This window comes from Chiroxiphia lanceolata, chromosome 15 (assembly GCF_009829145.1).
Source record: "Chiroxiphia lanceolata isolate bChiLan1 chromosome 15, bChiLan1.pri, whole genome shotgun sequence".
NCBI lineage: Eukaryota > Metazoa > Chordata > Aves > Passeriformes > Pipridae > Chiroxiphia > Chiroxiphia lanceolata.
Genome location: NC_045651.1, coordinates 12256047 through 12280256, shown reverse-complemented (window position 1 = coordinate 12280256; position 24210 = coordinate 12256047). Strand labels below are relative to the sequence as shown.

The 24210-nt window shown below is 43.4% G+C and overlaps 1 protein-coding gene across 4 annotated transcripts in view; it reads left to right on the top strand.

The window, feature by feature from the left end:
* Positions 1-24210, top strand: part of SGCD (sarcoglycan delta) — a 322812-nt gene that overhangs the window by 184826 nt on the left and 113776 nt on the right. For all 4 annotated transcript variants that reach the window (XM_032702866.1, XM_032702867.1, XM_032702865.1 and 1 more), the window contains exon 3: positions 12871-13056. In XM_032702866.1, coding sequence (XP_032558757.1) covers positions 12871-13056 — 186 coding nt within the window. The remainder of the gene's footprint in view (positions 1-12870; positions 13057-24210) is intronic.

The following is a 24210-nucleotide window of genomic DNA, read 5'->3' as shown; positions in this document are numbered from 1 at the left end:
GCATGAAATTCAGAGCATCCTTGGATGCCCGTCTGTGAGAGCAGCCACAACAGCGTTAGCTCTGCCCCTCTTTCTCTTTAGTTTCCAAGCATTAGCAGATCTTGCATCTCATAACCAGGCCTATATTTATGCTTACTAAAGTGTAGCCATATTTATCTCTTCTGGAGAAACTAGAGCAGTGGGTGAAGATGTAAGCACTGCAGGTCTGGCTGCTTTCAGCACATGGTCGTGTACACACACACAAACACACATACACGTTCTTTTTCATTTTCTCCCATTTCCTTTTCACTTGTCCAACAAGCCCATCTCAGCCCTGTGTGTGATTACCTGATGACCTGTGTGCCTTCAGCATTTGCAGCTGCAGCACTTAAATAGGATTTTGCTCCCTGCCATCAAATCAGGCCTTTGCTCCCTGCACACACACACACACACACACACAGAGGGATGGGTTTTCTCCCTTTGGTGAAGCATTCCACTCCTACAACTGCTGTCACTAGCTCCCCGAGTTTGGGGAATCCCTCCTCTCCTCCTTTTCTCATTACATTGCCCTCTATCCTCTCTGGATGCTCAAGGCTGTGTGAATCCATCAGGAATGCCAGTAGCTGCCTTCTCTCCACTTGCTGTTCCTGACCCAAAATACTTAACTTTCTAATCTATCAGCTCCCTTAATTCTGTATTTAAGGAGATGGAGCTGAAATGAATCTTGACTTCTCTCTTTACACGTGGGTACTCGAGAGATCTCTTAAAAGAGTCCAAGTCTGGGAGAGATTTAAAATAATAATAATTAGGCAGATGATTTCTTTCAGTTGAGATTTTAAAAATACTTAAACATTTATATGTATTCTGTTGTGATATTTCAAGCAATTTACAAAAAGTCATTTGGAGGGAAGGCTCAAACAAGGAATTGCTTAATTATCTCATTCAGATATTAAAATTTTCATTTTGACTTCTTCCTCCACTCCAGGTGCACACACACCTCCATTTACATGCTGATTCTTTCTGCATATTTGGTTTGTGCTGATTTCTTTAGGAAGGTTTGGGGAATATTTGAATGAGTCCCTGGAAATCTGCACAGCATAAAATTCCCAAGTTGCATTTTTATGCAAATAGATATTGTTTGTTAAATGGAATTAGTTATGAATATTGATAATTCAGTAGTGAATACCAAATAAATTGGAGCTGCTTCTAGAAAATGCTGGATGTCAAAATGTAGGACAGGTATAAATGGTAAAGAAGGAACAACTTTGCTATCTTTTGTAGAAATTCATGGATCCAGGTGGGTTGGATCTCCTGCACAAAATGGAAGTCCCTACATGTTGCAATCTCCAGCTGCAAAGATATTGAGGCTTTGAGGGGGGTTAATTTGTTTTCATCTTCCTAAAGAGCTCTACTAGGTTTTTTTAATCCTCATAACCCTGCCAGTTCTGAGAAATAATAGCAGTTACGCAGATAGTTATGTCCACATCAACTTAAGGTTTATGCTTGCAAGGTTCATATATTTTTGGTCATACTGGCACTAATATGAATGATAACTCAATAACAGAAAAATAGAACAGTCCCTGAGCCACAGTTCTGATGCTTGAAGCATCTTTAAACCCTGTACCCAAATGAGAAAGAGATAAAAACAACCTTCACAAAGTGGCTTAGCTTGAAGGAGCATTTTATGTGTTACTTGATGACAAAATAGTGAGGCATTAATGCAGTTTACAGGAAGACACCCCTGAAGTTATCAGTGAGGTTGGTGTGATGCCTGACAGATTTAATGTAAATATTTATAGACTTGGCCTAGTAATTATGCCAATGGAAAAAATGCAATATTAATGCTGTCACCTCCTCATGTCTCTACCTGCCAGCATGCTACTAGCTCACATGAATATTCTGAAGATAGAAAGTACATCACATAAACAGAAGAGATCACTTAGATTTTTAATAAAGGATTAAGTTATCTCCAGTGGCGGTTTCCAGCCTGTGGTCCACAGACGTACAGGAGGCCTGGGGACTATTCCCAAGGGAACTGTGAAAAATGACAGGTAAAGACAGTTTTTTGTAAGGTACATAGAAATCTCTCTATGAAATGATCACAGGGGTAGGCACCACCTTTGTCAAATATTTAGGGGTTCACACAGTGAGAAAAATTGGAAAACCACTGATTTACCATATTTGTGTAAAGAACTGAGTAATTTCAAAGTACTGTACTGCCATGTTTTAAATCATTTGACTACTGGTCCTGCTGCAGCCAGGCTGCCATGAGAAGTCCTGGCCCACAAAGCACTAAAGCATGTGCTTAACTCAAAACACACGTCAATCCACTGAAGTTAACTGCCTATCTCATATGTAACTGCTTTGCTGAATAAAGACCATGGGGAAATTTAAGACAGAAGGCATGGACTGCTATCATCTTGCAAACAGCTCTGCAGATGCCTGATTGTCTTGTACAACTGAAAATCTAATTATGTGAATCTGCAGTTCATATTTTTCTGTTTCAGTTTATTTATACCAAGAGACTCCAAAGGTTTTAGGCACCGTTGTGGTTTCAGCCGTTACCGGTTGCCAACCCAAAGAGTAATATCACTGATGTGGCAGCTCGTTTAGGAGACTCTCTCTTAGCTGCATGCATAGCTGTCCTGATTTGTAATCCAAAAGTCTGTGGTTTCTGTTCTGGCACAAACTGACTCCTCACAAGCTGTGCAAATATATGCGAAATGCTATCACCACTGGTTTTTGTGTGTGCGGCTTGTGTGCGTGCTTTTTCTTTGACAGTCTGGAAAACTGAGGCAAAATAACCATGTGGTTTCATACCATCCTGTCTTCTGCAAAATAACATCATAGTCCACATCTATCCCCACTGAGGCCAGCTGGGGGGCTGGTCCAGGTTGCCCACATCTGGCCTGTGCACTCTGCCAGGACACATGGGCAGTATTGCTGACCAGCGTGTGGCTCTGGGCAGGAGTAAGAAAAGGGCATGTCAGTAGTAGGGCAGAGTGCAGGAGAGAGCCACGTGTGATGTAACCACAGCAGCCCTCAAAACAGGTTGGATGGATGAAAACTGCAGGCTTTCAATACAGGAAACCCATGTGGGTTTTGTAAGTTCTCGTTGCTGGTGGGTGAAAGGCAGATCTCACCTTCCTGTGGGTAAATGAGTCCTTGCTATGGACCAAACCCACAGCCCATGGAAGGCAGCAGGATTCCTACTGCCTTCAAAGAGTGCTGGATCTTAGGGCTCTCAGTTACTTCTAATCACCACTGCGTTTATCCCTTGTGAACACTTCACCTGGCCACCACACCTCTGTAAATCACAGAACAGAATAATCCGAGAGAAGTGGAGTACACAGTTTTGAAAAGGAATGTTAGGAGGGAAAAATATCTCTCTCTCTCTTTAAACTGTCTCTTTTCTATATTGTTACCTTGACAACTCTGCTGCTGTGTTTCATCTTTGGTGGGACTTAGCCGTGGTGGAATAAGGGGGACATCCATGTGCGTTTCCACATCTACTCCAGCTCCGCTTCCCGGGCACATGCCACAGGCAGGGCATCCCGAGCTGCAGAGCCCTCGTTCGCTGCCTTGACCCATGGTGCTGTCTGGAAATGATTACAGATTTTAAGAACTGGGACCCGTTCTGATTAAAGGTATAACATTATATCTTCTATTTCTTTTCCATAAACCAATGCCAGAGCAATGTTAATGCTCTTCAGAAAGAGATGCAAGGTGCTTAAAATATTTTTAAGGGTTTGGACAGCTGGAAAGCAGAGAGGGATGAAAGTACTCAAAAATAGTTGTATTATTTTTAGTATAAGCAGATACAGGAGTATGTGTCAAGATTAGGATACAGTTCTGATGTGCTGAACTGAGTCTAGAGATGCTAAAAATATGCTTTCTTTTCTCATAGTTTAAGAAGAGACAGAGGCAAAGGTAAGAGGAGAGTAGTGGTGAACTGAAATTTTAATCCTCTGCTTCGTTGCTTGTTGGGGTTCGGTGAAGTCGGCTGTTAACCTGGGCACCCGTGACCCACTGATCCCAGCAAAACACAGGAGGCAGGGCAAGGTGTTATCCATGGGAATGGGATCCCTCCCACCCCCTTTTTCCTTTTCCCAAAGAAAATCTCCACCGACATAATCCTTTTATTCTTTTTGACTGAAATGGCTGGCTCTATAGCTGTGAAGGCAAGACAGGCAGACTCTGGGGCTGAGTGCGGACGGGGGTGTGGGTGTCTGTGTCTGACTGTGTGCGCAGAGAAGGGGGCTTTTAATGCAAAACACATGTGTTTTCAATTGCTCTCTGGAGCCAGCCCAGTAGCTGTAACTTGGCCTGACAAAGCCTTATTGAAGTACAGACAGTGTGGTTTCAAAGCAGTTGCAAAAAGAACGGGAATGCTGTTCAGGAAATTCTTCAGGCATGGGCAGGGACTTGGCTGCAATTCTGCAGTTGGAAAATCTGACAGGGGCAGCTCATGAGCACAGGCCAGGCCTCGTGCTGCTCCGAACGCTGCGCTGCATCTTCACCAGCCTCCCGCACCCTCCGTGTGTTCATCCACCACCGAGGGAGAGGTAAGAGCTGCAGTGCTCCGTCCTGCTGCGGCTGGGGGGATTTTGCCGTTCTTTTGTGCTCGTGCAGAGAGGCTTCTCGCTTTCAGACTGCTGTTCAGAGCAAAAAAAAAAGTCAAGAACGGGAAGCTGTGGCATGATTGTGAAGGGTTGGGAGCAGCTTGAGGTTGGGTGGTGGTTTCTGGCTAAATTTGTGTCGATAGTAATGCTGCAGGCAAAGCAACGCCCGCGCTGCGTCTCTGACTGAAGGAACGCTACACCCAAATAATCCCAAACTTTTTCATTTTGGGCAATAAGTGTGTATATAACCTGAAGCCACCGAAAGGTTGGCTCTGTATCATGTGTCACTCATAGATTTGGATGAAAAATGTGATTTGGCCACGGTAAATACATTTATAAGTACATTGGACTGTAGTTGTTTAATGAGTTGAAAGCATGTTTGTCTGGGGGTTGTTTGGCAATTCCTAGTACAGTGAGCTTGTGAAGAGAGGCAGTAACTCAGTAATAATCATTGCCTTGTGATTTCTCTGCATATTTCTTTCCTGTATTTTATAAAGCATGAGCAAACTGCAACAGACAGCACGGTCAGAAACCACATAGAGCAGATTAGACGGGAAAACATTAATTTAGGGACTCTTCTATCTGCAACTTCTCTTCTGATTTGCGTTTCTTTCCCCAAATAACTTAAGAAACATTTATGATGAAAAGCTCTCTCTTTAGAAGCCTGCCAGATTTAGGCAATGTTCTCTCATCCTTTTAGTTGCAGCATTAAAGCTTGTCTTGCCTTTGCAGAGATATCAGCACCTTATATGGCAGGCTTGGGCTCGGGAGTTTGGGAACGTGCGTTCGTCAGGGGATGGAGGTGTCAGGAGGAGTCCGCCTCGCGTCACTTCACAAACTTCCTTGCCTCTGCTAGTGCCTCTTCCTTGGATTTTCAGAGCAATGTTTTTTGATGTGTTGAAATTGCTTTTCAGCTATGTTTTTTGGTGGAGTTGAGATTTTTCCTTTCAACAAGGAATGAATTAAGGACATTAAATTATACAGTGGGACAGTGCGAAGCGTTTCTGGTTGGTTCATGGGAGTAGACCCACGGTTTACTTTTCCTGCATCCAGCAGGACTGCACCTACAGGGCTCAAGCAGTCATTCATCTTGGCAATCCAAAAACTTTAGCGACAAGGAGAGGTTCTCCACCAAAAGGCATCAGACTGAGTATGTGGCAGGGCCAGAGCTTTCTCCCAGTAACGCTGCTGAAATGTGTTAAGTTGGTTTGAACCAAGTGAGGACTTCGTGGGTTTGGAGTGCAGAAAGGGCATCCTACAAGAGACATGAATGTACTATGGCTTCCTGAAAGCTGACGGGGGCAAAGGGAATGAGAGGAAGGACAGACATGAGCTGTGGAAGGGGTAGGCATATGATGAAAACTAAGAGGCTTGATAAGCTCAAAGTTTGCTTTGCATAAAATAAACCTGCAGTGAAAATGCTGTGTTAAATGAAGGTTTCATATGATCTGGACTACTTTAGCCTTCGCAGGCTGCCATCTTACCGTGCAGATTTGGAGCTTTATTGGTTTTCTCAACAGCTGTTAATTTAGGCACCCAGTCAGCCTATTATCTTCTTCTTTAAAAAAGAAGTTAGTTGTAAGCTTCTTTAAAAAAAGATAAAATTCAGGTTCCTGCCTCTGATCGTGCAGCATCTCACCTCCCAGATCTGATCATCAGCACTGAAGAGCCAGAGAGATGAAAAGACTGGAATATGTCTGTTTTAGCCAGCAGCAGCCAGGGCTGCACTGATGTGCCTGGCTGTGGAGGTGCTCCAGACCCACATGTGTATGAGACACACAGTGCAGATTTTCATCAGGTATGGGATCAGTCTGGATCATGGGATGTCCCAATTGTCCAGCTGAGCTGTTTGCTGTACACATTCCTGATGGAATCCCAGTGGAGATACTGGTGTGTGGGTGTGAGTCTGGGAAGGGCAGGAGAGGCTCTTTGCAATGCCCTGGGCTGGGTTTGATCAAGGGAGTTGGTGTTTCCTCCCTAAATCTGGCAGCTGCTCCTGAGCCTCCCCCTGCCAGAAGTGACCTTTCTGCAGCTCCACCTGGGTCAATTATTCAAGCTTTGCTTTGAATCTGGGAGGACTGAAGGGTGTGTGCATGTGTGGACAGAGTGCAGAGAGTCTCTTGATCTTGGAAGCGTGTAGATAAGAGAGCCATTAGCCCACCCTAATACATGTATTCCTTCTCCTGGTTCTTCCCAGGAGAAAACCAGGAAGCAAATGTGTCTATGCAAAAGAACAAACAGATAAGCACGGAAGGTACATCATGTGAAGGGAAGATGCTGGAGGGAAGATACACAGAACAAGTTTTAACTTGTGTGAATAGGATCACTGCAGAGACTGTACTCTGGATCCTGGTACATGCTCAAGCCCACGGCTCTCAATTTGTGCCATGCTGGTTGGATTCCAACCATATAAATCCATATTATGATCCTGCTTTGCACATTTCTACAAGCCATAACTTTTTTCTTGGTACTTGGGGTGAGTGTGTTGGGGCAGAAGTCTGCAAAGTATCACCTCCTGTAGCTTGCTCTGTGATTCGAGATTCTCAGTTGATTATATTCCTCTTTCTGTTCACAGAGCCTCCTGCAGTCACACCTGCTGCTGGCTATTTTTGTGTAGTTCTCATATTTGTTCACCCTGCTTTGAGACACTCCAGTGGGAAAGAGCTTTTGTAAACTTGGCACGATGGACAGAGGCTTGTGATTGCTTCACATGCTCTGAGTGGTGCAGAGGAACCGGCGTGTGAATGCAGCAAGGCTGCTGTGGTGTTTGCATGCGGCGTGAACGTATCGTGACAAATTGTGGGGCATCCTGTGAAAGACATTCCCTGTTGACTGGCTTGATACATAAAAGAACTCACGGCAGAAATTTTTTTCTTCCTTGCTAACTTTCCATTTTCTTCTTAATTCTGAAAAAGTATTGAGACAGGGTAACTATCAAGAAGAAAGTCTAAAATTTGGAAGAGACTCATAAATAAGAAAGCAGACATGTTTCTCTCCTTCTCAGAGAAGAGAAGCAAAAGTAACATCACATTGCTCACAGACTCTTGCAGCATAATAAAATACCACTTTTGGTTTAGGGAATATTATTCAGGGATGGAGCTGCCTGTTGCTTTGGTTTGTGCTGGCAAACTAATAGGTTTAGAGTTTTACTGTAAGTGCTCCTTGAATGCAGAGAAGTGACAGGGCAGAGCAGAAGTCCTATGTTCAGCTTATTGGTTTAGTCCATCTGCTCAGAGCTACTGGTTTATAAGCTGAGGTTTTTGCACTGCACTTATCCTCAAGCACATTTGTTGCTGAAATGCTGTCAGCCTTGGCAAGTGGGGAAATCACATGAGCTTTCAAGATGTTAGAGGTAGGGGGTAGCCTGGAGCACTGAGGGATCTGGATGAGAAATACTGTACCAGGAGATGAATCCCCAAGGTCTCCCCAGCTGCCTGTGCTGAGTGAGTCCAACTTCCATAAGATACAAGGGGTGGAGATGGGAAAAGAGGTATTTTCCAGTGGACTAGACAGAGCATGCCCCAATGGACTGTGCAGACCAGAAAGAGCTTGTTCATATGCTTATGTTTGCCAGAATCTGGATATTTGAAGAACACTACGTGTGATGTACCCCACTGATAGAGACAAGTTATAAAAGATGAGATCATTCCTTAGGATCTTTCCTTTTACTTTTTGTCTCTCTGGACACATATCACATAGCGGTGATACCTGAGAAGTGGGCATTGAGTGATGATGGTCTTCCCAACTCATGGAAGAACTGCTCCCCATGTGGAGGGATGGGAATTGTTGACAGAAGCAGAGGGACAAGCAGAGAATGAAGATTTCAGCTTTGGAGGCACCAATGGCAGTGACAGAGTCCACACTGGCACACCTATCAGTGTAGAAGAGGCCAGTTTCATGGCTTAGATGGTCCTGGAGAAAAGTGCTGTGAGATTACACTTTCCCAGCAAATGTTTCATCCCTTGGGCTGTTCTGCAGTACTCAGCCCTTGCTGGCCAAGCTGCAAGTTAGACGTGATTTTCCAAAGCCTGGTCTTTTATATGGAGATCTGGTCTGTGGTCTGACCCACGTGCAGGGCCATAAATCAAATTTGAGCCATGAAACTGGTGGATTAAGAGACCTGAGGGTGTCAAACTTGAGAGAGTTTTATGGGGAGCAGAGACGCAAAATGTCTCGTTGATAGATGGCTCAAAACACTCTTCTTCATGCCACGTTTTGTTCTCAGTCACACTCCAGAAATGTCTGTTCTTTTGAACCTGGTGGATACTGTGCACTTAAAAGACAGAGAAATTAAAGAGGATGAATCTGTGGAGCATTTACAGCTAGTGAATACAAGTACATTGCCTTCCGGTGATATGACAGAGAGCACCTCTGAAGGTTTTTAGGGGTTTTTTTTTTTAGCTTATTTCAACCCAAAAGAAAAGGTTTCTGTTTCAGAAAACAAAGAGAAAGAGAAGAGGATGTTGGTGATACGGACACAAAGAGAGGGCGAATGTGGGAGATGTAGGTCCAAGACCTGAGGGAATTTGAACCCTTCTCTCATCTCTAGAAACATGTTCCTATCACCATGCTTCAGGTTAACCTGGGGTCAGATGCTCTTCATTTTTCTGATGAAGGTGTTACACCTCAGTTATATGCAAGCAGGCGGGAGGGGAGACTGTCGGCTGTGCAAGGCTCAGGGGTGTTCAGTCCCTGCTGCAGTGAGCTGTTCCCATGAGCTCTAGGACATTTTCAGCAGCAAATTTCAAGAGGGTTCGTAAGAGAAAAGCCACCTTCCCAGATTGCATCCCCTTTAAGCTTAAAATTGTTCTGTTACTAAACATACATCATTTAAGTGCTGATCAAAGAAACCCCCATGGCAGAGAAACGTTATTGATTCTCTGTGCTGTACGTCACCTTGCTCATGGCCCTCACTAAGCCTGCAGAGCCATCATGCCCAGGGAATGTTACAGCACCGGTGTTTGTATGGGAAAGGTATTTATTCATTCCTGGGCATGTAAAACACTTTTCTGCCTGGTGAATCATTACTGTGGGTTGCACATCCTGAGTGAGAAACTTTCTGCCAGGGCAGGAGGACATGGTGGGAGGAGGGAGAGAGGCATGGAACAAAGATTTGTCTTAACTGGTGAGGGCAGGTGGGATTTTTGGAAGCTCAGTGCCAGTTCTGGTTTCTGGTGCCTCAGCTGACTGAGCCTGGTTTCAACTTTACTGAAGGAAAGTGCTGAAGCTTCTCTGCAGAAGTACTCGGCAAGCAGCCTGTGCAGATCAGCATATGTGGTGACGAGACACTTGCAGTGGCCTTAAAAAACCATATATATCTGTCTTGTCGTGGGCCATATCTCTAAGGTATCCTAAAGCAAAAGGATGAATAGTTTTTCTAAGTGGACTGGATTTTATCTCAGGCCCTGTTTGCGGCGTTCATATATAAGGACTCAGAGTACAGCTCTTGTACAAAACCTTTTTATTTTACTTTTTTTTGTGCAGCACCAAGAACACTTTGGAAAATTACCCAGGTTCCAGGCTACACTTCTGTAGTCATAGCTGTGTTGTCTGTGGCTAAATTGCAAAGATTTGGCATACTACATTTTTTGTATTGTAGATGGGATTGTCCGTGCACTGGTAGTGGTCCAGTGGTGTGCACGTGTGTCTTTAACCCCTCTCAGATCAAGCAGACACTTTTAGGTTTGACTTCTGGAAGATGTCATTCTCCTTTCCAATTTGTATATTTATTTCAGTATTATCTTTTCTCTCCTGTTACATAATTAAGTGGTGGTTCCTAGTATTTTCCTGAAGAAGAAGAAAAGAATCCTAGTGAGCAGCAGCTGCCACCTTTCCCCTTAATTCAGTAATTGAAAGGGGGAATATCACCTAGCAAGTGCAGAGTGCAGACACTGGATATTCTTTCACAGCAATACTGTTTTCTTCTGCTGCCTTAATTCTTTTTAGTGTTTGAGTCAGGAAAAGTTGCCAAAATGTAAATTATGACTAGCATACTTCTCCCTCCCACGCAGCACAGATTATTGATAGCCGATATAGCTGGTTCCACGTGTAGTTGCCTTGCAGACCTTCTTATTCTCCTCGTTGGTTTAACACACCTCAGCACTCTGTGTCCATCATTTTGTCTTCCTGGAAAAACTACAGACATGAGCTTTTTTTTTTTTTTTGGTAGCAGTTACAATTCAGGGAGGAAACACTAGCTAGAAATCATATATTGCTTTAAATGTGGCTATGTGAGAGTCTGTATAGAAAGAACGTGGTATCTACAATTGCTGAGTTATTTTCTTGTTTTAAATTGATTCTGTGTTACTAAGTCTTGCTCGTCATGAGTGTTGTAGTACTTTAGTTGCTCTGTCTCTGCTAGGGCAGCTGTGAGCTAAATATTTTATCAGAACTGGAGAAATTCTCAACACCAGGCTTCTGCATGGATGCAAGTTGCTCTTTGTGGTTGTGTTCTGTTGCTGTAAATTCTTTTGATGTCTGTAAAGTTTTGCCCCAGCTGGATATGCTATTTTCTCCGTCCTAGAGACTGCAACTAAGGAAAAAAAGGAGCGAGAGCAGGCAAGAGATAAAGTGAATAAACAAGTTTTGCAATAAAGAGGTATTTTTAGCTGGATATTTCATATTGTTTCTCCTTGGTCAAACCTCTTCCATGGTTTGAGAGGGTTAGCAATGCAATTTATTCATTTTCTCCGAGGGAGAAGCTGCATTTAATATGTGCTCTCCAGGATACCCTGTTAAAATATTAGGCAATAAAATCCTCGACTGTACAGTAGTTGCAGTTATAATTTCCCCCAGGTAGTGGAAACTCTGTAATTTATTGTTGTGTAAGTTTTCCCTTTGTACAGATCAGAGTGGCTGTAGCAGTGTAAAAAGGTCTGTTTCTCTCCAAGTCTGTGTGTTTGTTGGTGACCCGGCTCCTCTCCCCCATGAGCATCTCATTTCTACCATTGCCTCATTCTCACCTCACAGATCACACTCCCACAGAGGAACTCACCTTGTTCCCTCCTGTGATGTAAATTTTGTAACTCACTGCTTAGAAATGTGACTGCCAGATACTGAGGAAGGTGCTCATGGTGTGGAATTAGTAGTGCAAGAACGTCTTTGGAGGGTTCTTATCTGTCTAGAGTCTAAAATGCAAAAAATTCAGCAAGCTGTGTGTTACTAGAGATTATATCCTCAGCCTGTGCATCAAAAAAAGTCTGAAAACATAAGAAACCAATCCCTGGTGAAGGCTGTGAAAGTGGCTTTCCAGAACCTCAATGTGAAGGGTGAGAACATGAATACTTTCATTCAAGTGGCACCAAATACCTCCATGACCCCCTCCCGTGCACACACAGCTGGTGGCACAGAGCCACTGGGAGGTGGCTGTGATCTGGGCCCCTGTCCCAGCTCGTTGTGATGCCCTTTAAAAGCATCCATATTTTTGCATCCTTGGTGAGGGCAGCCAGATCCCTGACTGCCTGGAGCCAGCCAGGTACCAGGCTGTAGGAGGGGGAGGTTGTTCACCATGGGGAGCTGTAAAGCAGTTCTTCCTGGGGATGCTGCGGCACTGCTTTCCTCAGCACCGGCTTTCCTTCTTTCCTTCTTTCCATAGTTCTGGCCTCTGATGTTGTCTAAGCAGGCTCACCCTCTCAGGATATCAGAGTCCTTGTTAAACCAGCATAGATACTTGGGGATAATTTGTTAGGGATGTGGCAACTGGAGAAACTGGTGCTTCATGTTAACTTGTTTAGGCAAAGTTAGAGTGCAGTAAGGGGAAAGGCAGACATTTCCCCTTTGACTTTTTTCTTTGGCTGGAAGGAATGATTTTGCTTGAGATGATTTTTTTTTTTAAATTAAACCTCTGAGAAGTCATATTGCATCTTCCAAACAAACTGCTGAACTCAACTGCTTTTACAAAACGCGTGCAAAATTTTCCCCTCAGGATCCTTAGAGGCCCTGGAGTGCCTGCCTTGCAAAACCTGGGGCAGTGAACAGAGTCACTCCAGAGTGATTTCTGTAGGATACCTTTAGACAGCGTGCTTATGTGTATTTATAAATATAGATATACACATTTCACACATAAAATTCTCTTTGGTTATGTTTCTGCATGCAGCAAGCAGAAGGAAAAATAACGCAGAACCAAGGTATCCAAAGAGCTGCTGCCCAGCCGGTAAACTCTGAAAAAGAAAAAACAAAACCCTCTAGGAGGCACAGACACAAGCAGCTTTTATCATCAACTTTCTCTTGCCACTGAATACACGTGGTGATTTCTCTGTGATCGTTTCAGATGCCTCAGGAACAGTACGCGCACCGGAGCACCATGCAGACCTCAGAAGGACCCCAGGTATACAAAGTGGGGATTTATGGCTGGAGGAAGAGATGCCTCTATTTCTTTGTGCTGCTCCTAATGATTTTAATCCTGGTGAACCTTGCTATGACCATCTGGATTCTGAAGGTTATGAACTTCACAATTGTAAGTAGGGGTTACCCTGAAAGGTCTGGGGACGATGAGGGGGGGTGATGGTCTTTTCTCTGAGCATGACTTCAGACACAGCTTCCATTATGGGGTGTTTATTAGCCATGGATAATCCTTATTACAGGGAAGAGCAAATTTACCCAGTGATCCTCTCTTTCTGCTGGAAATGTCTGCAGTATTGCCAAGCCTAGGAATCAGTTCAGCATTGAAAATCACATTCCTCTTACTTGCTATATATGCATATATGTAAACAGTATACCAACCCTACCTAAATTTCAATCATAAAGTGTTTTAAGATTATTGAAATTGGTTATTTTGAACTGGGGTGTGGAAACCAGGATGGATTTCTCTCAGACTTTTCCTGCTTTTCTCCATGACTGGGAAGATTAGAAACTGGATTTGCGTTTTTTGGGGGAAAATTCATGTTGTTCCATAATGGTGTGCTTCTGGAAGCTTCATGAAGAGAAATAAAATTCACAGGGTAGCTGCCTAGGTGTGGTACTTAGCTGGAACACGTCCTTGTCTTTGTCCTTGCCATGCTGTGCTCGGTGCACATCAGTCCTGCCAGCAGCTCTACCTTGCTGCCTCCTGCTCCTTGGCCAGGGTTAGCCTTCCAGAAGTCCCTGGTAAAATGTTGGGCAGCTGTACTGGGAGGTAGATTGCAGTGGGGCAGATGGTGCCTTCCGGGCCCAGAGCACTCTGTGCATCACTTGAGGTCTGTTCAAACTCCTTTTGAGATCTCAAGACGTGCCTTGACCTTGAATTGTGTTTTTACAGAGTGAGCTTTACCTCTCCTGCTCACACACACTGAAAGTCAGGACATGACAAACCAGGCACACCCCACTTCCAGGGCTTGTGAGCCTTTATGTATGACAAGTCTTAGTTTTTCAGTAGATAATTTGGCCAAGGAGAGTGAAAATGAAATGGTTGGTCCCTTCTTCAAAGCAGTCATTGCCACCTTGCCCAGATGGGGATATCTTAAGATTATTTGAGTCTTCAGGAGAAACTAAGTTTTCAGATTTAATCCTGGATTTACTTCATGCGAGAGCTGTAAGGCTAAATTCCCCTAGATAATTTCCAAGGACCTTCCCAGTCAAGCTCTAGTTTGAGCAGCATGTTTGGAGTCTCACAGCATTTCCTTCTCTGCCTTGGTCTTGTGCAGTCCTGAACAGCTGTGTCCTACATTATGTCATTAATGGGCCATGAGAAGTTGAATAAACAATCTCTGGTTTACTGTATCCAGCAGATAAAATGCTGTGTCAGGGGAACATGTAGCATTCATTTTCTGTAACCAGGAAGCTGTCAAGGTGTGCAGAAAATTGCAATGCATGTGTGCTTAGGGAGCAAGCAATTTAAAGCAGTAATCCACAAAAAGCTCCTGTGAGTGGGCAAAGAGTGACCAAACTGGAGCAATTAATACTTAACCAAACCAGTTATTTAATCTTGTGAAATTGATTTTGATACCCATTTCATGCTGAACTGTGGTCTTTAGATTATTGTATTTGAAAAATAGGTACTTCTGAGGTGATGGAAGAGTTGGTCATATGCTTGTCACACAGGAGTGGTGTAGGTATCAACCCAAGAGCAAAATAACAGAATTTCAAGTTATCACTTTTCAGGAATACAAGTTTATTTATTTGTAATAATGTAACTTCAGTATGTCAGTCCTGTGCTTTTTTTGCTCTGTGTTGGTGGTCAGTCAGCTCTCTGCAGATTGCTTGGGAAATCAGGTGAACTTTGCTGCTGTTTTCTCCCTCACTGCCCTCTCGTGATGCATTTCATTTTGCAGGCCACGTGCTGAAGTGCCATCTCCCAGGGATGTGTACAGAGACCTCCCACTTCCAGCAGCTCTCTCCACCCTACTAGGATTTACACTGGCTTTTTAGGGGATGCACTGATCTTCAATTTCTTGTCTGATTCTGTTTCCTTAGTTGTCCTCTGATTACTGGGGATTATTCCAGGGTAAAGTATATTTGTATATGGTTTTAGTTAATTCATGTCTACTAATGTTGGTAGGTGATGGCCTTTGGTGGTAAAACACAGACAGTCATGCTGAGTCCTGCAGTGGGAACAGCTTTATGGCTGTAGGCAAGGCCACACTAGTCAGGGTGCGTGTCTCTGACACAGCCAATTGGAAATAAATATAAGAACTGGGCATGTAAAATGTGATCCTTGCCCCAGTATGCATCCATTCATCTCCTGATCTCCTGCTGCTCCCGCAGCCTCGCCAGCTGCTTTGGATCCTGCTCTCCAATCCGTCCTGCACCGTTCCCTAAGGCTGAGAAAAGCACTTTGCTAAGTGAATTTTTAGAGGCAGACTTTTATCTCTAAGTAACAAATGTAGCAGAATTATCAAATGAGCAGATGCAAATATGGAAAAATCTTTAATTTGTTCCTGTTCTGATAAGAGGAGCTGAGAGTCCTTCTGAGGCAGGGAAATGATCTGAGCAGTGAGTAAGCAATAGCTGCTGCTTAAGAGGTCTGAGTTACCCCAGTGCTTGCAGAGCAAAAAGAAGGGGAAAATTTGTGTTTCTATTCTTCTAGAAAATATAGTGTTTCCAGTATCTTCCCACCTCTCCTTCCAGAATCTGAGTCTGTTCAACTCCACAGAACAGTCCTGGCACTTACCAGAATTTAATAATGCTCATTATAGCCAATAAGTGCTCACAGTATTTTAATGAGCACAGCAAACCTGCTCAAGAAAACTCGGGGGTGTTTTAAATGCTGATAGTGGGGAGTAGAGAAGGGGGGAGGAGATGAAGCAAGACAATCTCAGGGAAAAAAACCAAACCTTCTCATGCATGTTCTAGCAGTATCCATGCACTCCACTTCCCGGTCCAGCCCTGACTTCTCTGTCCTCTATGTGCCCCACTGGCTTGTGGTTCAGGAGACAACTCCTGTGAAATCAAGCTATAAGCTTCCAGTCAGTGGCTTTTAACAAGCAAGACATCACTATTTATTCTAGGTTTTGCTTTTATCTGAACATTCAAGGCTTAAATAAATTTATGTGTGGCTATTGCCTTTTACATGATGCTGTCAAGGCAGTATCATGCTTGTGTGGGGACAGCTGGTCACTGCCTGCTCTGTCCTCTGGCACAATCCTTCATTTCTCCTGTGTTATTTGATACTCAATTTGTTTTAAATGCCCTTATCAGTCTCAGGCCCTATGAAAAACAGGCCTAGAGGGGACCTCAGATGTCATCTGCCTGTCCCACAGCTGGTTCCCACACACAGTTCCATTTACCCTGTTCGTTTACATCTTGGCTGTGCTGCTCTGGGACTGTGGGAAGCTCTGGGAAGGCTGCTACCTCTAAACCTTGCTTGGATTTTAAGCCAAACCACGGAATGAATCTGGATTAGAACCACCGATTTGGGTTGAAACCCAAATGTACCACGAAGGTGGCCTAACCTAATTGAGGTAGAAACCACCATCCAGTGCTCAACTTTCCGATGATATATTGGTAGAAAGAACTCCATTCAGGTCTTGGACAAGCCTGGGAGTACTGCATGGTTTGCATATATTGGTTTTGGGGAGAATATGTTAATGCCTGTGGGCTGTGTGTGTGACTGAGCTACTAAGTCTGAAGGCTGTGACTGTGTCCTGCTGTGCCACTGGTGGGGTGGAGGGCTCAGCCTCCAGCTGTGTCAACCTCCAGCTGTGGTGGGCTCAACCTCGAGCTCGACAGAGCTCAGCTGAGGTGGGCACAGCCCCTACAAGGGTTCTTATGTGCCAACATAATTCTAAGGCTCGAACCAGAGCTCTTAAAACCCTTCCTCTTAATCGTAATGTAGCTCCTTAGCAGCGGGATTGCCCATAACTGTGCATATTAGCACAGGCATATTTTATGCTGCCCACTGATGATGTGCTGGGGATCTGTTTCAGCTGTTACTAGTGAGCTTAAAACATTTTTTGAAAGCTTTCTCTTGTATTAGCTTCTGAATATCACGAGAAAAGATGTGCTTACATAAACACAGCAAACCAATATCCTTATTTTAAGCAGTACGAGGCTAGAAAGCTCAGATAATGGGCAATGACAGTTCACTGACCTCTTTCCACAAGGGTAGCACACAATGCTTGGTATTTTAAATGGTGTTAGGAATCTGAAGCACTATCCATTAGTACTCCTTTATAGTCTGTTAGGCAGCAGGCAGAGCTCTAAACAGGAGAGATGAAAACTGTGTCCTGTTGTGGCTGTATTTAAATGTCAGACACCCACCTACTTGTCACCCATCAAACTACTTCAGACCCTTTGCTTTTCCTTTGCCCTTTGCTGGTATTTCTATCCATAACTCCTGTTAGCCTGTTTTGGATTGTATTGTTTTGGGACAGAAGCTGTTTGCATATGGCGTCCTGTAGTCCTATATAGTGGCAGGTTCTACTAGACTGTTAACTGTAATAAATGGAAAAATAATATTTTCCCCCTAATCAGCCTGCAAGGCTTGAAATTCCTGGAGAACTGTCTTCTAAGGATCATATAAAGTGAAGGCTTCAGATTAGTTTTTGTAAGGAAAATATTCTGCAACTTGGTATTCAGGAGTCCCTTTGTGAGCCAAACTTAACATCTTCCTCCAGACTGGGAGAGCACCATCCCTGGGGGTATTTACAAGACATGTAAATGTGGTATTTACAGACAGGGTTTAGGGTGGACTTGGCAGTGCTGGGGTAACAGTTGGACTCAGTGATCTTAGAGGTCTTACTGACCTAAATGATTCTGTAACTCCATGTGCTGCTTCCAGGTCTGTGCAAGTCTGTACAGACGGCTTGTGCCATCTGTGTGTGTGTGTTCAAGGAAATGCAGAGTGGAAATGGGCAGGCAATGACCCCCTCTCATTCCACTCTCCTTTGGGTGTAGAGAGGGGAATCTTTTCCCCCTGGCCTAGTCAGGCTGAGGCTGGAGAGTCCCAAACCACAGCATGTGCCAACTCTGTGTTCTCCTTCCATAACCACACGAGGTTTTTTTGAAGGTTTACACACTTCAGCATGAGGTTGAGCCATATTTTATTATTTTAATTGAACGGGAACAAATGACTGCAATTGTTCAGATTTTTCCTTTTTTTGCCTCAGGCTGTGTTCATTGCTGAAGGGGTCTGTTTTAGCATTGTTGAATGAAATGTTGGCAATTTAGAGAGACAAAATGCTGCTGTAGGTGGCACAAATGCTAAATATCATTATTATCTTGCATTCTTTATTAAAAGTTTATATGAAAAATGAGCTTTTAAAATTTGGTTATGAACGGTTATTTCCAGTACAATTACTCCCTCTTGTGTGTAAACTACCTGCCACATTTCAATTACAGGAAAACAGTGGGGTAATAACACAGCAGTAAAGATGGATTAGAGTTAGGAAAGCTCATTGCCCTAACAGGCAGGATTCTTCTATTAAAGATTTAAAGGAGTAGACTTTCTTCTAATTTATTTTTTTTTTTTTAAATTAGAGATTGCCTCAGAAGAAAAAGGCCGTGCTGTTTATATTCCCTTTACATGATTTCTCTGGGGTCTCTTTAGTTGCAATGGTAAGACCAACATGGGAAAGAAATCTTTTCGGCTTTTCAAGCTTTGCAGGGCAACTGTAATCAGTCAGCTAAAACTGGTTTGAGTTAGAATTAATATTACTATATCTTTATTAAGAGTGAAGCTCTTCTCTCTCTCACTCTCCCCCTCGCACACACACACACACACACACATACAAAATTGTGCACTTTCCCATCCTAATTCATGTTGCTCTTTCTGTAAAGCAAGTAATTGTTCTGGGACTGCCTGCATGACCCAAGAGCTTTGTGTATTTCCCTTCTTTCCTCATTCACATGGACTGCATCTTCTGATATAAAGATGTTAATCTTGTAGTGGTCTGACAACACCAGCAATACTATGAGTGATTGTACTATCAAGTGAGGAAGTTCCTACAGGTGAAATCCTTACTGACTGGAATTTAGCTGGAATCTTGGCACTGACATCAGTGGATTAAGCTCTTCACTGTAATGCTTTTTAGTTGCAGGGTTTTTTACAGTAATTTCTAATTTCTTTCCTCTAGATTCAGGGGAAAAAAGTGTTATGCTTTTCTTTTACTCTTTTTTAGAGATCCGAATTTCATTCCCGGTGGGTTTTGTGTTTCTGCATGAAAAGCAACTGGGATTACTTATCTTTTTTTAAAGATACATATAGTACTGTTTTTGCCTTCACTCATTTGGAGTTTAGAATAATATAGTCATATTATAGTCATTTAAATAGGTTATTGTGTGAAGCTATTAGAAGTTTGACCCGTGCATTGCTGCATCCCCCATGCTGTTAATCATTTGGTACTGGTGACTTGTTGAGTTATAGTGCATCAGTTTCTTCTAGTGCTACACCTTTGAAACCTCAGTCTCTGGTAATATTTCATTTTTATTATCCTAATAACCACATTTCCTCAGCCAGCACAAGCACATAAACTTTCTTCTTCCTTGTTAATGAAAAGTGATGAAAGCTCCCCATATTTTTACCTCATTGTCTCTACTCTCTGCTGAACCATTGAGTTTTTCAGAGGCCTGCCATGGCATGGGATACACTGACAGATTATGCCATGGGGGCAAAAAAAAAAAAGTAAGTCTTGTACTAGTACCACTAAATCGAGCTGCATATGCTGCACTGCAATCACGTAGGTAATTCTTTGGTTTTTTTCTTTGACAGTGGCAGAAGGCAGTCTGTGTTGTACAGTGTTATGATGGCAGATGGCCCTTTCCCCTCAAACATTTTGGGCTGAGTTTCATGTGCTTCCATCTCAATGGACAGGCTTCCAGCTCTCAGTTCTAAGATGTTTCTGCCACTGTTCATAGCCATCTGAACAGAACTATGCATCCAGGAGAAAGGAGTATCTCAAACATACTTAGTTTCTGAATTTTTCAGAGGCAGAACAAAGCAGTCTTATTTATTAGTATCTCTACTGTGAAAGAAGCTGCTGCATAAGCTCTGTACTTACTACTCATCAGAAGTGAGAGAGATTATAAATGTCCCCATTCCAGAAAAAGTTTTTATCGGTGCTATTTTCCTACTGGACATCAGAGAATTTAGCCCTGACATCCAGGTACCTCAGGATCCAGCATCTCTTGGTTATTACTACTTCTGATTTGAAGGAAGCTTTTGAAAACTCAGCAATACCCATCTCCTCATACTTGCAGTTCAGTGCATGAGTACAGGCAAACCACCATCTGGCAGATGCTGTATGGGCCAGACTCTTGAGCCTCAATAACTGGTCTTGTGTATATCCACAGCAGGAAAACACCTCATTGCATTCAAAATACAAGATGGCTTGCTTTGATCTGTCCAAGAACAGAGGGATACAAAAAGATGGAGAAGGGGGGAGAGTGGCAGGGATTTGGGTGGTTTGCAATGTGAGGTTAATCATTTGGTCTCTGGCATAATGTTTCGTTTCCAGGCATTTCTGCCTGTGAGCAGAGAGGGTCCTGTCTGCTGGGGCCCCACATCCTGTGATGTGGGGAGCATGATGGGAAGGGTTAACAGCCCAGGAGAGGTTAACGCTGCTCACAGGGTGATAGGGAACAGCAATGAGGGCATTGGTGGGCTGTGCAACGGGTGAGTCATAAACTCTTGATCCCACATCCTGCCTCCTGTCACCTCCCTCCAGAGGGGATTGTTCTCAGCTTCTCTCTCATCTAAAGAAATAAGATATTTCCTATTAACATTCATCTCAGTGCCAACAAAAGATCTTCAGACTAGCAGTTCTGAAGCAGAGATAGATTTGTCTCTTAGAGAACATGTAAAAGGTATTATTATAAATGTGCGAAAGAACAAAAACAAGCTTGCTTCTAAAATGTCGATAATCAGTGACTCCTCTGAATAGCTTACAAACTGATCCCTCCCCATATTCTCACAGTACAGTAGGAGAAATGATTTAATTTGGGAATCCACACAGAAATGACATGCCATGCTGAGCCACAGAGTAAGTTTTCCGCTGCTGCTTCTCTTGTTCCTTAAGCTCCTTTTTTCCTTCTAAGCTTCCCAACATCCCTCCTGAACTCTCTGCACAGCAGAGAGCAATGACCTTCTAGGCTTTCAAAACCCAGCAGCCGTTGCTGTAACAAAAATATAATTCTTCTGAAGCACCTCTTCTGCGTGGTTGCCTTCAGGCTGAGGTGCTGTTTGGAGTAGCCTCCATGTCTCCTTCCACTTGTCCTGGAACTGCAAAGCCATCAGCTTTTCAGAAAATGTTTCCTGGCATTTGGTCCCAAACCCCTGCTGTTTGCACCCTGCGTTGGAGCACGATCCGTGGAAAGGGGAAGGAGGTGGCTCTCTCTTAAACTGTAAATTACTGAGGAAACTGTGAAGTGCTGAGCAGCAGAAACCTTCATCTGCCTTGGGTGAAGCCCCAGTGCTGCCTGTTTGCTGGGATGAGCTCGTGTTTGGCTAAATAAAAAGAATAAGAGAGAAGTGCCCTATTCTCCCCACACTTGTGCATTTACTCTGTTTACCTTCTGCAACTGTCAGAACCTGCTGTGATGACTGAGAGTTTTGAGGTTTTGTGTGGGGTCTGTCTTTCCCCTCCTGCAGACACTGTATTATCCCTTCCCCACTCATCCACTGCTATGCCTGATTTGACAGATGTATTTAAAATACATGCTGCCATTTCCTGTGCCTGTTCTTCCAGAGCTCTGCAGTGGAGATGAACTTGAATATATCATTTGAATTCATCATAGCTTGAGTTTTAGTTCTGGTCATTTCCACTTCAATTGCGCCTTCCCCATTACCCATCCTGCTGCTGCTACCATGGTCAACAGCAAGATGAACGGAGGTAATTATTTGTATTGAGGCCTGACTTTCTATGGGATTACACTCCAGTGCACTTGCATGAAGGACAACCTGTTAACACTGAAATGATGTGGTTGCAGACAGACTTAAAGAAGAGGAACAGATTTATGCAGGTAATTCAGCCTTGACCTCTTGAGTTCTCATTACTTCGCATCCGCCCGGCACTACTGCCCACCTCTTTGCTTTTTAAATGAGATCCAGTAACTAACTGAGAAATTATGGCAATCTGCTATATGAAGTTTGTGATTATTTGCATTTAATTAAAGGCTTCTCTTGGGAAAATGAAGGGCAGCTTAACCTCAGAGAAGCCTCTACAGCTCCAGTAATTGCTTCTAATTGAGGTCTTTAGAGTATCTACCCCACCACAGGAAAAGGAAAAAAAAAAAGCCAAACCTGAAAAGTTTACTCCCACACAGAGGGTCCCTGAAAATTATTTTATCCTCATACAATTAAGGTGACTGAGGGTCCTCACTAATGATTCTTCAGTGTGGGTTAACCAGCTAAAATTAAAGTTTAATTACTGGTTTGTGGTGTATTTAGGAGAAGTCCAGGGGCACATCCCATACTCCTGAGCTGCTGTGCTGTGTGGCACTGTCCCTCACAGATGGATGCAGGGGTGCAGGTGCCTAAGTCCTCCTGATGGTTTCATTTCCATTCACAGGTTTCTGGTTTTGTACAGTTCTTCTTGACCTCCAATGGTATTTTGCTTATTATTAGCTAAACCTTTGGCTTAGTGTGTTCTGTGAAACACAGGAGAGGAGCTTTGCCAGCTGGAGGTGTTTGGGGTTGAGCAGCAGTACAGCCTCTGGGGTTGGGAACACCTCAGATATCTCCCTGCACCTCTACCTGTCCAGGCTTCAAGGCAACAGTTTTGTTGCTGCAAAAAATGTATCCTTGTCATGCCAGCACCATTCCCAGTAATCCCAGTGCATGGAGTGCGTTCCTACAGCAGGGGTGACATTTTATGAACCACCCATCCATGGCACAGGTGTTTGGAACCAGCCCTGTTCCTCTGACCGAGGGGCCGCGGTGCCCAGGTGGTGCAGAGCTGAGTGATGCTGGAGAGGTCTGGAGTGACATGGGGAGGAGTGTGGCACCTCATGATAAAGACACCACCTCCAACTCCAGCGTGTGGCAGCTTAGTTACACGTTTTGCCTAATTACAACTGTCAGCATTTCTGTGCAGCTTCTGCAAGTGATGTCTCTCTGCTTGCACCCTTCGGGTCTGTTAAAATCCCTCCTTGTATTACAGATCTGAACACAGGCATGACAAAAATAAAAGGGTGTATGTTGTGGCAGCAGACATGGCCATTTTCTGCTGTTCATTCTTTGCACTGAAGATACCAATGTTGAAAAACATGAGAGTGTTCTGCTTTCCTGTGTTCTTACCATGTTTGTTACCGCCTTGTGTCACACAAGTTAGCAGGAATGTGCATCTGATTCTGCTCTTTATTATCCTGAAGGTTCTCTTTAATGTACACTGAAACACATAAAATCTCTAGATGGACTGAAATATTTCAGAGTGACCTCCGAAAGGGCTATGGGTGAATTGTCAGAAATGGAAACATCGTTGTTCATCAGCAGTAGATTTCTTATATTTTTTGAAGTTGCAGCTGCAGGTAAAAACACGAAAACACTTGTGACCTGCCTCTGTTAATTCTTAGCAAGCAAAGATTCTTGGAAAAGTGCACATCTTCATTTTGGGGAAAAAAAAAAAAAAAAAAAGAAAAAAATTGCTTTGATTCCTTATGCAGAGTCCTGAAGCACTTTTGTACTTCGTGTAGGTGCAAGTCATATATGAAGACGTGTGTAGGTGCTGATTTTGATTCAGATTATTTAGTAGGGTGGTATTGTTTCTGACAACAAATATTTAATCTTTCAAAACAACACATTAAGGAATTTTTTTCTAGGAAACTAGAAGATCAAATGCCTTTTCTAATCTGAATTTTCTCTGTATACTGGAAAGGGAATTCCTGCTAATTACATATTTGTACACACACACCACTTCTGAATCAAGCACTTATTTACAGGGAGATATCAACAGAGACTGATGGAAGGTTTGCAGCAAAACCTTGAGCTTTGTGAAGGGGAGGAACTTCAGCCTGAGCAGCTGATGGCTGGGTTATGGGAAGATCAGATGGATCCCAGCAGTTCTGCTGTGGTTTTACAGAAAACTGCTTTGTCTGGAAGGGAGAATGATTCAGTTCACCAGCAGGTATAGATTAAAAGACAAAATTCATCTTTATTTGAAGTTGCATTTCAAGACCTACTGACCAAAGATATTTGTTAGTATGATACAGGATTCAGTTTTGTGACCCAAGAGGAAGGCTGTATGTTAGAAGGCTGATG